Below are 14,920 nucleotides of genomic sequence, written 5' to 3' on the forward strand. Positions count from 1 at the left end.
GGGCAGGGTTTCTGGGAAGGGGATCTACATACTTTGGGGTCAAGAGCCAAGGACTGAATAACCAGCATTAGAAACCTGGAATAAGGAACGCCAAAGAGGCAAAGAGTTGAGAAGCCCTAAGAGATCCAGAGCCTATTGAGGTTGTAAAGAGCACTCACCTGTGCAGTTAGGAGTTCCACTGAGTAAATGCTGGATTTTGCCCTGCAGGGAAACCCTTTATAGTCCTGGTTATGTCAGGAGAGGCCAGGTTGTGAATGTAAATATATGGGAAAGGAGATATTCCAGTCCTCCCAGTGTTCTGGGCTTTCCCAATGTAAATATGTCAAGGAGGCAAAGAAAGACCATAACCCCTTTATATCAACTCCTCCTAACACTCCAAAGCATCAGAGTGAAAAACTAAGAGGGTGATTCCAAGAATCTGGTGAGAAGGCAAGCACCCAGTGGTGCTTCACAGAGATAGAAAGTCTATCTCCCACAACACTACTCATTGAAGACATTTTGGGATGGTGGGCTGACTGCCACTGGGACCTCCTAGGATGCCTGATTATTTTATAGTCCCTTTCCACTCAACTACAGCAGCTTTTGACTGGTTCAGATTAATTTAGTCACAAACAGACATGATGGATTTATACTCATTCATTCTTGAATTCACAAGCACATCATCACCACCATCACCATTCTTATTATTTCATATTTATTGAGCACTCATAATGTTCCGGCCACCCCACTCCAATGGCTGCATTATTCCTCCTACCCACACCCATGCCCATCCCCATATCTTTGGGAAAAGCTTCATAATCACACCTGACCCTAAAGACACAATGATAAAAGGACATACCTCTTGGGAAACCTGGAGTGTTTGGTCTTTGGCCAGTCTGTTCCTGGCACTACTACAGAAATATATATAATCTTTGCTCATGTCTGTACAATATTGATCTCTGCTGATTGCTTAAAATAGAACCTGATTTTCTCTACTACATCATCTCTTAAGCCAAGTAGCCCTACAACAAAAGGAGGCCCAACTTCACAGATTGGCCAAGTACCCCCAGAGCATTTTAAGTAGTTACTCTTGAATTTTCACAGCAATCTAATACCTATTTTTCCCTGGAGCTATTGCCCAGGGGAACAGGTCTGGGGCAGAGGGGGAACTTGGGATGACATATAAAACACCCATAAGCCCAATCTAAAGATTAGTGGCCACAATGGATGTTTGGGAAGGGGACTCGCTTTTTTCCCAAACATTTCAGACAGACATCCTGGGCCCTCCTGAGGAGTGCTAGCAAACACAAGAGTCCTCCCGAATGCACATATGGTCTAAGGGTACCTTGTGAAGTTGTGAATATTTCCCCAGAAAAGTGGAGACCTTGGAGTCCCCTTTTGCACTTGCTGTCCCCAGATGGGTGTCTTCAGCAGTTAAGTGGCATTTCCTTTAACAATCTGGAATTTCCTGGGATGCTCAGAGGAGGTTGGGTAATGATAGATCAGCCCACCCCTTGATGGAAATCCTATTCAAGTCTAATGGCCACGTGAGGAGTCAATGGCTGCTTTGAACATGAAATTGGTTCCTTCTCAAGCCCAGCTCTGGCACAGTTCTTGGCTTCATGCCAAGAGGACTGCTTCCTCAGACACCTCTGGTGAGATCCAAGGTCTTATACTGGCAGGTGAGTTAGCCAACAGAAGTTGCTAGCTCAAATAGCTGGTATAGTGTGATACCACTAATGAGAACATGATTAATCACATGTTGCTGGTGGGAGGGGTGAGTATTGGTCACCAGCTAAAGACTGGCTCTGAGGGTTTGGATCACTAGATGGATACTGGGCTTGGGGAGTATCCTCTCCAGGAAGCTGGTCAGTCACCTCAGGGACCACCCAGGACTGCTGATTATCAACCTCAGGGACTTCCTGAACCTGCAGATCATCCTCCCCCGGAAACTCTTGGGATGGTTTATCAACCTCAGGAATGTCCTGAGACAATAGATTGATTGCAGAAGCCTCTAGGGCCAGCCTGCCAACCTCTGCAAAGAACTCCTGGCATGGCTGGCTGAGCTCCTCAGGGGTCTCTTGGGCTGGCTTGCCACCTTCCACATGGATTTCCTGGACCAGGCCACCAATCCCTACAGGGAACCCATAAGCCAGCCTGCCAACCTCCACAGGGACCTCCTGGGATGGCTGGCTGACCTCCTCAGGGTTCTCCTGGCAAACTTGGCAAGCTTCCTCAGAGATTTTCTGGCAGAGTTGGCTCGCCTTCTGGCATGGCTGATGGATCTGAGGAACCTCCTGACATATCTGGTCAATGTTGTCATGGTTCTCCTGGCATGGCTGGCTGATGTCAGGGACCTCCTGGCATGGCTGGCTGATGTCAGGGACCTCCTGGCATGACTGGCTGATGTCAGGAACCTCCTGGCATGGCTGGCTGATCTCCTCAGCAACCCCCTGGCATGGCTGGCTGGTTTCCACAGGTGGTTCCTGTGAAGCCTGGCTTGGTTCAAAAGGCCCTTGCACCCCTTCAATGGGGAGCTCTTGTTCTCCATTCCTAAGGAGCATCCCAAGGCTTTGACGTTCTTCAATCATGTGTGAACTTACAGAAGGCTGATCACTGAAGCCAAAAGGGCAGTTACCATCCACTGCAGTGGGGGAGGAAGGACCAACACTGGACACAGTGCTGGAAGGGCCACTGCTGTCTGTAAAACAAAGTCAGGAGACCAAGTCAGGCAAGCTGGAAGAGTAGGCTCTATTCAATGTATGTAGTTCAAGTGCCAGAATATACAGACTTGAGGAAAGAGGGTCTGAATTCTTCCTAAGCTATGCAGAGACTGCTCAATTAGCCCAGCTCAGGAACTGTTGCTCTGACCTAATGTATACTACAGGAGTACACAGGAGCACTAAGGTACATCTAAGACTTCAGGAGAGTGATGAGGCCCACTTCATCCAGTTCTTTCACAAATGTACCCCCAACCCAACTCTGAATTCCCAAGGTCATTTGGGAGCATACCAATGCTGTAATCCAGTGGTTCATAATTAAGGGTATGTATCAAAAGTATGGGATATTTTTTAAAAATACAAATTTCTAGGTTCCATCTCTAGAGATTCTAATTCTGTAGGTTAGTGTAAATGTGTGGGGTGGAGAGGGAATGAGGTCACTATATTTTGTTGAAACACTCCCAATTAAATCTGATGTACATCTTTTGTTAAGAATCATTTCTTTAAAGCAGTCAACATATTTCTGGGGCGAAAGTAATCATTGTTTATAGCCCAAGAGACAATTAAGCAGGAGAATGTAGAAAAATCTTATGAATGAGAACAGTAGGAAGGAAAATTGCCTTAAGATGGAAGGCTGCCATGGAATCTCTAAATGGCAGAGGTTCATAATTAACCTTCCTGGGGGTCACTGAACCCTTTGAAACTCTAATGACAATCATGGACTATCTTCTCAGAAAAATATACATATGGATATTCACACTAATCTTCATAAACAATTCCTGGGGTTCAAAGACTTTACCCTGAAATCCATCCCTGGATCCAAGGTTAAGACCTTCTAAGTCTTGGGACACACAATGTTATAGGCTTGTGGATGTTATAGACATATACAACATAAAAATTAATTACCCCACTACTGACAGTAATAAAATGAAGGGCTTAGAGTCTTCAACACACTGTGGGACAATTCCTACCCCAATCTCTACTACTTCATTGACCTCTAGTAGGGGACTAATCTACTTTTCTTTTTGTAGATGTATTTATTAATGGTATTGTAACTTTATATTTAAAGCACTCTAATATCAATAATGATCAATTTTGGATATAGGGGGCACCTGAATATCCTTGTCATCAAAGAGAACCTGGGAAAGTTGGCAAGCCTGAGCCTGCGAAGGCTGAATCAGTCATTGAGTTTAGCGTATGCCAGTTCTCTCTTTTCTGTAAAGGGCCACAGGAGGCATGCTTCAAGCAGAAGAAAGAGGAACATGGTTTGGGCCAACAAGGCCTATTTAGGGCAGACAAACCCTAAAGAAAATATTTACCAGTGAGGCGACATACCTCATACTGAGTCAAAGGTCTGATAGATTAAAAACAAGAAAAAAAAAAAAAAAAGAGTTCACCCAAGGATAGAAGTAGCCTTAATATTCAGTTAGTGGTTTGATTCAGGCAAATCAAAGAGGTCAGACAGAAGCAGAAGCAGGAAGGGCACCTGAGTGGCTCAGTCAGTTAAGCGTCTGCCTCTGGCTCAGGTCATGATCTCAGGTCCTGGGATCAAGCCCTGCATGGGACTCCGTGCTCAGCAGGGGGTCTGCTTCTCCCTGTGCCCCTCCCCCTTGGTACTCTCCGTCTCCCCCTCCAATAAATAAAAAATTAAAACAAAAAACAAAAAACAGGGAAGCAGAAGCAAGATAAAGATAAGGTTTCCAGAGGCAGCCAAAGCGATCTTGAGAAAGAAGAACAAAGCTGGAGGTATCACAATTCCAGATTTCAAGATATCCTACAAAGCTGTAGTAATCAAAACAGTACTGACACAAAAATAGACTCATAGATCAATGGAATAGAACAGAGACTCATGCTTATATGGTCAATTAATCTATGACAAAGGAGGCAAGAATATACAATGGGGAAAAACAGTCTTCAATAAATGGTGCTGGGAAAACTGGATAGCTACATGTGAAAGAATGAAACTGAACCACTTTCTGACACCATACACAAAAATAAACTCAAAATGGATCAAGGACCTAAATATGAGACCTGAAACCATAAAAATCTTAGAAGAGAGCACAGGCAGTACTCTCTCTGACATCAGCCATAGCAACATTTTTCTAGATATGTCTTCTGAAGCAAGGGAAACAAAAGCAAAAATAAACTATTGGGACTATATCTAAATAAAAAGCTTTTGCACAACAAAGGAAACCATCAACAAAACAAAAAGGCAACCTACTGAATGGTAGAAGATATTTGCAAATATTATATCCAATAAAGGGTTAGTATCTAAAATATATAAAGAACTTATACAACTCAACACCAAAACCCCCAAATAATCCAGTTAAAAACTGGGCAGAGGACCTGAATAGACATTTCTCCAAAGAAGACATACAGATGGCCAACAGACACATGCAAAGATGCTCAATATCACTCATCATCAGAGAAATGCAAATCAAGACCACAATGAGATATCACCTCACACCTGTCAGAATAGCTAGAATCAGAAAGACAAGAAATAACATATAACTCTGTATATTAACTAACCGGAATTAAAATAAAAACTTAAGGAAAAAAAGACAAGAAATAACAAGTGTTGGTGAGTATGTGGAAAAAAAGGAACATTTGTGCATTGCTGGTAGGAATATAAATTGGTGTAGCCACTGCAGAAAACAGTATGGAGGTCCCTCAAAAAATTAAAATAGAAATGCGATATGATCCAATAATTCTGCTACTATTTACCGAAAGAAAATGACCCTAATTTCAAAAGATATATGCATCCCTATGTTTATTGTAGCATTACTTACAATAGCCAAGTTATGGAAGCAGCCCAACTGTTCACCAATAGATGAATGGATAAAGAAGATGTATAAAAAAAAAAGGGGGGGGGTGCCTGGGTGGCTCATTCAGTTAAGTGGCTGCCTTCAGCTCGGGTCATGAGCCTGGGGTCCTGGGATTGAGCCCCACATTGGGTTACTTGCTCAGCGGGGAGCCCGCTTCTTCCTCTCCCTCTGTCTGCAGCTCCCCCTGCTTGTGCTCTCTTTCTCACTATCTCTATCTCTGTCAAATAAATAAATTTAATTTAATTTAAAAAAAATGTATATATATATACACAATGGAGTATTATTCAACCATGAAAAGGATGAGATTTTACCATTTGTGACTATATGGATGGACCTAGATGGTATTATGCTAAGTGAAATAAAGGAAGACAAACACCATTGATTTCACTTATATATAGAATCTAAAAAGAAAAAAAAGAATAAACAAATAAAAAGCAGAATCAGACCTAAAATACAGAGAACAAGCTGATGGGGAGGGGTGGTAGGAGGCTGGGCAAAATGGGTGATGGGGAGTGGGAGATACAGGCTTCCAGTTATGGAATGAATAAGTCACAGGAACAAAAGGTACAGAATAGGGAATACAGTGAATGGTACCGTACTAGCATCGCATTGTGACAGATGGTAGCTACACTTGTGGTGATCAGAGCATAATGTATAGACTTGTTGAACCAGTATGCTGTATAACATTGTGTATCAACTATACTTGAATTTAAAATATATATATATATATATATTATTTAAAAAAAAAAGATTTCCAGGGGCACAAAAACCATAAACATTCCAGGAGAGATAAAAGGAGCAATGGCAAGGTGAATGTAAGGTAATCTGAAATTCAGGGGAAGAGCTCTTGGAATCAGGAAGGAATGTTTCTTCTGCATACACAGTGCCAATTCTACAACTGTTTAACCCAGATGCTGAAATATGAATCTTTGCTTCAGTCCTATCCAATGAAATAATAAAAGCCATGTTTGATTTTAGTTATTTCCTGGAGGCAGGTTGAATAAGGAAAGGATTTTTCCATCACTGGTGTCTCTGGCCCTTATCCTCCCTCTGACTGTCACCAGGATCTCCCCTTCCCTACAATTACCCTAAGAACTCCTTGTGACTACACTGTTACCAAGGAAAATTAGTGATAGGCTAGAGATTTTATTTATTTGTTTATTTGTTTATTTATTTAGAGAGCACCAGGGAGGGGCAGAGGTAGAGAGAGAGAATCTGAAACGGACTCGATCTCACAACCCTGAGATCATGACCTGAGCCTCAACCAAGAGTCGAACGCTTAACCAACCGTGTCACCCAGGCTCCCCTTGTGATAGGCTAGAGATTATACAGAAGAGATGGGAAAAAGCAGCACCTCAACTTGAACTAACAGCTGAGAACAGACAACTTGAGAATAGGGACATGTAGAAAGTAGTAGCAGATTCTAGTTTCCTTCTCCCAGTTTTTCTATATACTCAGTTTCCTCTCAAGTCATGTGTACTTGAGAAAGCTATAAATTCCCAAATGGGAATCTGAGGAGAATGAAGTTTCGTCCTTTCTTCCCCAAAGCACCCTCTGTGACACTATATTTTAGGAGCCTCTCCAAGGAAACAGAGGGGTCATGGAGAATGGAGATAATGAGACAGGGTAAACAGATCCTCCCTTCACCTTGGAAACAGCAGATGAGACTGCTTCCCCTACTGGTTATTCCTGGTCTTTCAACCCTCATCTTCATTTCCCTCACGAGACGACAGGTCTCTCATTCACTAATCCCTCCATCAATCTTGGCCTTTGTCCAGGCAGTTCCAAAAGGATTACTTACACCAAGGGGGCTTCTCAGAGCGCTGCCGGAGTTGTAGGGTAGGTGAATGAAGAGTACGGGGTGGGGAAAATGGGCTATCTGAGGCTTGGTTGCTGTGCATAGAGTCAAAGAGGGCTGCATAGACCGGGGAGAGAGAAGGAAGGAAGAAAAGAGTTTGAGGAAGCATTCAAGAATCACAGGTTCTCCAACTTACACATTCTCAGGCTGAAAAGTAGCATTTCCTAAGGACCCTTCACACAAATCATTTTTAATATTTTAAACTTTATATTATGAATATTTTCAAACATTTTTTGCTCCCTCCCCCACCCCCCCTTTTTAAAAAAAGTCTTTGAAAGACTAGTACAATCCATATTGATATCTTCATCTCCTATATTTACCACATTGACGTGTTAACATTTTGCCATATTTGTTTCATCCATTTCCTCCTGCGGAAGTTCTTTTTTTAAAATGGCAGACATTATGAAATATTTTACCTCTAAATACATCAATATGCATATCTAAAATATAAGGTATTTTTCTTACATAGCCACGCACCATTAACAAACCTAACAAAATTTCAAAATAATACCCTAATATCATCTAATACCCAATTCATATTCAAATCTCCCACAATTATTCCCAAAATGTCTTTTAGAGTAATATCCAAACATGAACCATGTATTGATTTTATGTCTCCAAAGTTTTTTTTAATCTAGAATATTATCCACCCCCCCCAAGACCATTCATTTTCCTCAGAGTGACTTTTTCTTTTAAAGATTTTTATTTATTTACTTGAGAGAGAGAGTGAGAGAGAGAGAGCATGTGCACATGAGCAGGGGGAGGGGCAGAGGGAGAGGGAGGGAATCTTCAAGCGGATTCCCCGGTGACCATGGAGCCCGACACAGGGCTTGGTCCCATGACCCTGAGATCATGACCCGAGCCAAAATCAAGAGTTATATGCTTAACCAAATGAGTCACCCAGATGCCCCTCAAAGTGACTTTTTGAAAAGAACAGATCAGTTGTCTCACAGAACTATCATGTCTCACATTCTGGATTTGTCTGATTCCTCCCTCATAGAATCATTTAACTTGTTTCACTATTGCTTCTATTTCCTATAAACTGGAAGTTAGATATAAAAGGGTTGATTGGATGATTCAATTTAAATAACCTTTGGTAAAAATACCAAATAGATGCCAAAGAGGTGATCCTATGTACTTTATATTACATCATATTAGAGGCACATAAGGTCTCACTGTCCCATTAAGTAAAGCTAAGTTTACTAACTGGGTTAAAGTGGTAGCCACAAGATCTCACCATTGTAAAGTTTTCCCCTTCTGATTAGAGGTAACCCTTTGGCACCACCCCATCAACATTTTACCTAATTGTGTTAGTATCTATTGATGATCTTTAATTATTTAAGTGGTGATTTTCTAATTCTATCAATCCTCCAACATTTATTAGATGGCATATTTTCTGTAAAAAAGAGCTTTCCCTCTTCAGCTGGGGCTATGGGATTACGATGAACTGCAGTTCTTACTGAAAAGGTAGAATAAGTGTTTATTTCCTTTTATTTAGTTTTCAGAGAAAAGAGGTGTGACAAGTATCCTCCAATTGCAGCAGATGAGAATTATTTTATTTTTGCTTTCTTTTTTGTAGAATTATTTACTTATTATTTATTATGAGCTCGCGGATTTTTATATATTCAGTGTACTTTAATCAATTACAGTAAATTTTGAATGCTAAAATGTTCTAGTTGTATCGCTTCTTGGCCTTTCGGCTAAGATCAAGTGTAAAATGTTCCAGTTGTGGTCAGTGGGAGCTTCTTCAGGCTTGATTGCTTCCTTGCTTTTGTTACAACATGCCTCAGGACGACCTTGTACTTTCCTTGCCCTAGACCATGTATTCTCAACGAAATTGGTTCTTGGGGAGGGTAAAAAAAATCTTAGATATTCCATTGGTTTGTGGTCCATCACATGGCCATGGACCATAAACAGATATATATTGTATATGTGTGGTATTAAAATTCCATGTAGTGGGGGTTTACTAGGGGAAAGAATGTCTAAAAAGACTAGGGGAGGGGTGTGAACATGGGATGTCTTTCCACTTATTTAGGTCTTCTTTAATTTATTTCAGCAATGTTTTGTAGTTTTCAGTGTACAGGTCTTTAAGCTTCTTGGTTAAATTTGTTCCCAGGTATTTTATTTTGTGGATGCTATTATAAATTGTATTGTTTTCTTAATTTCCTTTTTGGATTGTTTATGCTGGTATATAGACACAAAATCATTTTTTGTGAATTGATCTTGTACCCTGCAACTGTGCTGAATTTGTTCATTAGTTCTGGAAGTTTTTTGGGGGGATTCTTCACATTTTTTCTATATAGGACCATGTCCTCTGCAAGTAGAGATAGTTTTACTTTCTCCTTTCCAATTTCTATGCCAATTTTTTTTCCTAATTGCTCTGCCTAAAATTATCAGTACAATGTTGAACAGCAGTGATGAATATGGGCATCCTTGTTTTGTTCCTGATCATAGGGGGAAAACTTTCAGTCTTTCACCATTGAGTATGATGTGCACTATGGGTTGTTCATAAATGCCCTTTATCATGTTGAGGAACTTCCCTTCCATTCCTAGTTTGCTGGGTGTTTTTATCATGAATGGGTAGTGGATTTTTTTTTTTTAAGATTTTATTTATTTATTTGACAGAGAGAGGCACAGCGAGAGAGGGAACACAAGCAGGGGGACTGGGAGAGGGAGAAGCAGGCTTCCCGCCAAGCAGGAGCCTGATGTGGGGCTCGATCCCAGGATCCTGGGATCATGACCTGAGCTGAAGGCAGATGCTTAACGACTGAGCCACCCAGGCGACCCTGGGTAGTGGATTTTATCAAATGCTTTTCTATGTCAGTTGAGGTGATTGTGAGGTTTTCCCTTTGTTCTTTTAATGTAGTATATTACAGACTGATTTTCTTATGTTGAATCATCCTTAAATTCTTGAGATAAATCTCACTTTGTGAACTTGCTGTTGGATTTGGTTTGTGAGAATTTTTGCTTCTGGGGCACCTGGGTGGCTCAGTCAGTTAAGGATCCAATTCTTGATCTCAACTCAGGTCTTGATCTCAGGGTCATGAGCTCAAGCCCCTCATTGGGCTCCACACTGGGCATGGAGCCTACTTAAAAAAATATAGAGAATTTTTGCTTCTATATTTATAAGGGATACAGTTTTCTTTTCTTATGGTGTCTTTGTCTGGCTTTCGCATCAGGGTAATGTTGGTTTCATTGAAATTGTTTCCTCCTTTTTTATTTTTTGGAAGAGTGTAGGAAAAAAATTGGAGTTAATTTTTATTAAATGTTTGGGAGATTTCACCAGTGAATCTACCTTGTCCTGGACTTTTCTTTTTTGAAAATTTTTCTACTGATTCAGTCTTTTCTGTGTTACAGATTATGTTCAGATTTTCCATTTCTTCTTGGATCAATTTTTGTAGTTTATTTCTAGGAATTTGTTCATCTAGGTTATCTAATTCATTGGCATACAATTGTTCATAGTGCTTTTTCTTTAAAGATTTTATTTATTTATTTGAGAGAGGAAGAGAGAGCGTGCATGCACACAAGCGGGGGTGGGAGGGAGGGGCACAGGGAGAGAGAGAAGCAGACTCCTCGCTGAGCAGGGAGCCAGATGCGTGGGCCCTGCGATCACGACCTGAGCTGAAAGCAGACGCTTAACTGACTGAGCCATCCAGGCGCCCCCATAGTGCTCTCTTATAATTCTTTTTATTTCTGTAAGGTCAGGAGCAATGTTCCCTCTTTTATTCCTGATTTGGTTATTTGCATGAACACTCGCTTCTTCTTAGTCTGCTAAAGGTTTGTCAATTTTGTTGATTTTTTTCAAAGAACCAACTTTTGGTTTAGTTGATTCTTTCTGTTTTCTATTCCTTACTTCTTTTATCTCTGTCCTAATCCTTATTATTTCATTCTTTCTACTAGCTTAGGGTGTAGTTTGCTCTTCTTTTTTAGTTCCTTAAGGTATAAAGTTAGGTTTTTGGTTTATGATCTTTCCTGTGTTTAAATGCAGGTGTTTACAGCTATAAATTTCTCTTAGCACTAATTCTGCTGCATCCCATAACTTCTGGAATGTTGCATTTTCACTTTCATTCTTCTCAAAGTATATTCTAATTTCCCTTAAGATTTCTTCCTTGACCTGAAGGTTAAGAATGTGTTTGATTTCAACATATTTGTGAATTTTCTAGTTTTCCTTTTATTAATGATTTCTAGCACCATTCCACTATGTTGGAGAGGATATTTTGTATGATTTCAATCTTTTGAAATTTATTTAACTTTTTTTGTGGCCTACCATATGGTCTATCCTGGAGAATATTCCATGTGCACTTAAGAATCTGTATTTTGGGGCACCTGGGTGGCTCAGTCATTGAGTGTCTGGCTTCGGCTCAGGTCATGATCCAAGGGTCCTGGGATCCAGCCCTGCACTGGGCTCCCTGCTTGGCGAGGAGCCTGCTTCTCCCTCTCCCACTCCCCCTGCTTGTGTTCCCTCTCTCGCTTTGTCTCTTTCTGTCAAATAAATAAATAAAATCTTTAAAAAAAAATCTGTATTTTGCTGGTGGTAGGATGTTCTATATGTCTCTTAGGTTTAGCTGGCTTACAGTGTTATTGAAGCTCTCTGCTTCCCTATTGATCTTCTGTCTTGTTGTTTTATCTATTATTAAAGGTGAGATTGAAGTCTCCAACTATTTTTGTAGAACTATCTACTTCTCCCTTCAATTCTGTCAATGTTTGCTTCATATATTTGGGGGCTCTGTTGTTTGGTGGGTATGTGTTTATAATTTTGTATGCTCTTAATGAACTGACCTTTTTATCAATATATAATGACCTCTGTCTCTTAGAACAACTTTTGACTTAAAGACTATTTTGTCTGACATTAGTATAGTTACCCCAGCTCTCATTTGGTTATTATTTGCACGGAATATCTTTTTCTATTCTTTCATTTTCAACCTTTTATACTGTTGGATCTAAAGTGATTTTCATGTAGATAGCATATAGTTGGATGATTTTTTAAAAAATCCATTCTGCTGGGGCACCTGGGGGGTACAGTCAGTTGAGCATCCTACTCTTGGTTTCAGCTCAGGTTGTGGTCTCACGGTGGTGGGATCAAGCCCTGCGTCAGGCTCCACCCTCAGTGGGGAATCTGCTTGGGCCTGTCTCTCCTTCTCCCTCTGCCACTCCCCATCCCCAGTCTCTCTCTCTCTAAAATAAATAAATAAATCTTTTAAAAAATCCATTCTTAAAAAAAAAAATCCATTCTCCTAATCTCTGCCTTTTAATTTGAGAGTTTTATTAATTTACATTTAGAGTAATCACTGATAAGGAAGAGCTTAATTCTGCCATTTCACTATTTGTTTTTTATGCATCTTATACATTATTTTGTTCCTCATTTCCTCCATTACTATCATCTTTGTGGTTTTTTAAAAAAATTTTATTTATTTATTTGAGAGAGAGAGAGAGAATGAGCAGTGGGGAGGGTCAGAGGGAGAAAGAGAGAAGCAGACTCCCTGCTGAGCAGGAAGCCGAATGTGGGGCTCAATCCCAGGACCTGGAGCTGAAGACAGATGCCCAACTAACTGAGCCACCCAGCCGCTCCTCATCTTTGTGTTTAATTGATTTGTTTGTAGTGTACCATTTCAATTCCTTTATTTCCTGTTCTGTATACTTTTTAGATATTTTCATTGTGGTTACCATGGAGATACAATTAACATCCTAAATTTATAACAATCTTGTTTGAATTGATGGCAGATTTAGCTTCAATAATATACAAAAACTCTGCTCTTATACTTGTCTTTTTTTTTTTTTTAAAGATTTTATTTATTTGACAGAGAGAGACACAGTGAGAGAGGGAACACAAGCAAGGGGAGTGGGAGAGGGAGAAGCAGGCTCCCCACCGAGCAGGGAGCCCAATGCAGGGCTCAATCCCAGGACCCTGGGACCATGACCTGAGCCGAAGGCAGACGCTTAACGACTGAGCCACCCAGGTGCCCCAAAAACTCTGCTCCTATAAAGCTCAGTTCTCACTTTATGTTATTGTCACAAATTGTATCTTTATACATTGTATGACCACTAATACGGACGTGTAATGACTATTTTATTCATTTGTGTGTTAAGTCATATATGAAACAAAAAAAAGGAGTTACAAACCAAAAATAAAGAAATGCTGACTTTTATATTTACCAATGTAATTACCTTTACCAGAGTTCTTTATTTTTTGTTATGGTATCAAGTCACTATCTAGTGTCCTTTTATTTCAGCCCAAAAAGCTTTTAGCATTTCTTCTAAGGCAGGTTTACTAGTGACAGACTCCCTCAACTTTTGTTTATCTGGGAGTGTCTTAATTTCTTCTTTATTTCTGAACAGTTTGGCTAGATAAAGAATTCTTGGTTGACATTTTTCTTTTCTTTTAGCACTTTAAATATGTCATCCCACTGTTTTCTGGCCTCTGTGATTTCTGATGAGAAACTGGTTGTTAGGGGCGCTGGGGTGGCTTGGTCGGCTTGGTCCTGGGATCAAGCCCCACGTGGGGCTCCCTGTTCGGCAGGGAGCCTGCTTCTCCCTCTGCCTCTCTCTCTGTCACATAAATAAATAAACAAAATCTTAAAAAAAAAAAAAAAGAAATTGGTTGTTAATCTCATTAAAGATCCCTTGGATGTGATAAGTTGCTTTTCTCTTGCTACCTTCAAGATTTTCTCTGTCTTTTGACAATTTGATTACAGTGAGTCTCAGTGGGGATCTCTTTGAATTTATCCTTGTTGGTGTTTGAACTATTTGGATGTATAGATTTGTATTTTTATCAAATTTGAGAAGTCTTCAGAGCCCTTATTTCTTCAAATATTTTTTCTGCCTCTTTCTCTCTCTTCTTCTGGGACTCCCATTATGCATGTGTTGGTATTCTTTTTTTTTTTTTTGACAGAGAGAGAGAGCACAAGGAGGGGGAAGCAGCAGAAGGAGAGGGATCCCCCGAGGAGCAGGGAGCCTAATGTGGGGCTTGATCCCAGGACCCCAGGATCACGACCTGAACTGGAGGCAGAAGCTTAACCGACTGAGCCACCCAGGCGCCCGCATATGTTGGTATTCTTGATGGTGTCCCACAAATCTCTTTGGCTCTGTTAATTTTTTTCTCATTGTCTTTTTCTTTCTCCTCCTCAGACTAGAAACTTTCAAATGACTTATCTTTAATTTTGCTGACTCTTTCTTCTGCCTGCTCATATCTTCTAAGAAACATAGTGAATTTTGCATTTCTGTTAGACTTTTCGGTCTCAGAATTTCTGTTTGGTTTCTTTTTATATTTTCTATCTCTTTAATGATATTCTGTATTTGCTGAGACATCATTCTCCTGATTTCCTTTAGTTCTCTGTCCATCATTTCCCTTAGCTCTTCAAGCATACTTAAGATAGCTGATTTAAATTCTTTGTCCCGGTGAGTCTAACATCTGTGTTTTCTTGGCGATGGTTTCTGTTAATTTCTTCTGTAAATGGACCATACTGTCCTGTATCTTTGCATATTTTATAATGTTTTGTTGAACACTGGACATTTTGAGTATTATAATAGTACTAACTCTG

At 40.2% G+C, this 14,920-nt stretch overlaps 1 protein-coding gene across 15 annotated transcripts in view; it reads right to left on the reverse strand.

The window, feature by feature from the left end:
- Nucleotides 1-680: 680 nt before the first annotated feature.
- The window catches only part of PPIP5K1 (diphosphoinositol pentakisphosphate kinase 1), a 44,094-nt gene continuing 29,854 nt past the window's right edge, over nucleotides 681-14,920 (reverse strand). For all 15 annotated transcript variants that reach the window (XM_032417266.1, XM_032417263.1, XM_032417256.1 and 12 more), the window contains 2 exons: nucleotides 7,326-7,439; nucleotides 681-2,680 (listed from right to left, as the gene is read on the reverse strand). In XM_032417266.1, coding sequence (XP_032273157.1) covers nucleotides 1,731-2,680; nucleotides 7,326-7,439 — 1,064 coding nt within the window. In that variant the 3' untranslated portion in view covers nucleotides 681-1,730. The remainder of the gene's footprint in view (nucleotides 2,681-7,325; nucleotides 7,440-14,920) is intronic.

Source organism: Phoca vitulina, unplaced genomic scaffold (genome assembly GCF_004348235.1).
Source record: "Phoca vitulina isolate PV1807 unplaced genomic scaffold, GSC_HSeal_1.0 scaffold20, whole genome shotgun sequence".
Taxonomy (NCBI): Eukaryota; Metazoa; Chordata; class Mammalia; order Carnivora; family Phocidae; genus Phoca; species Phoca vitulina.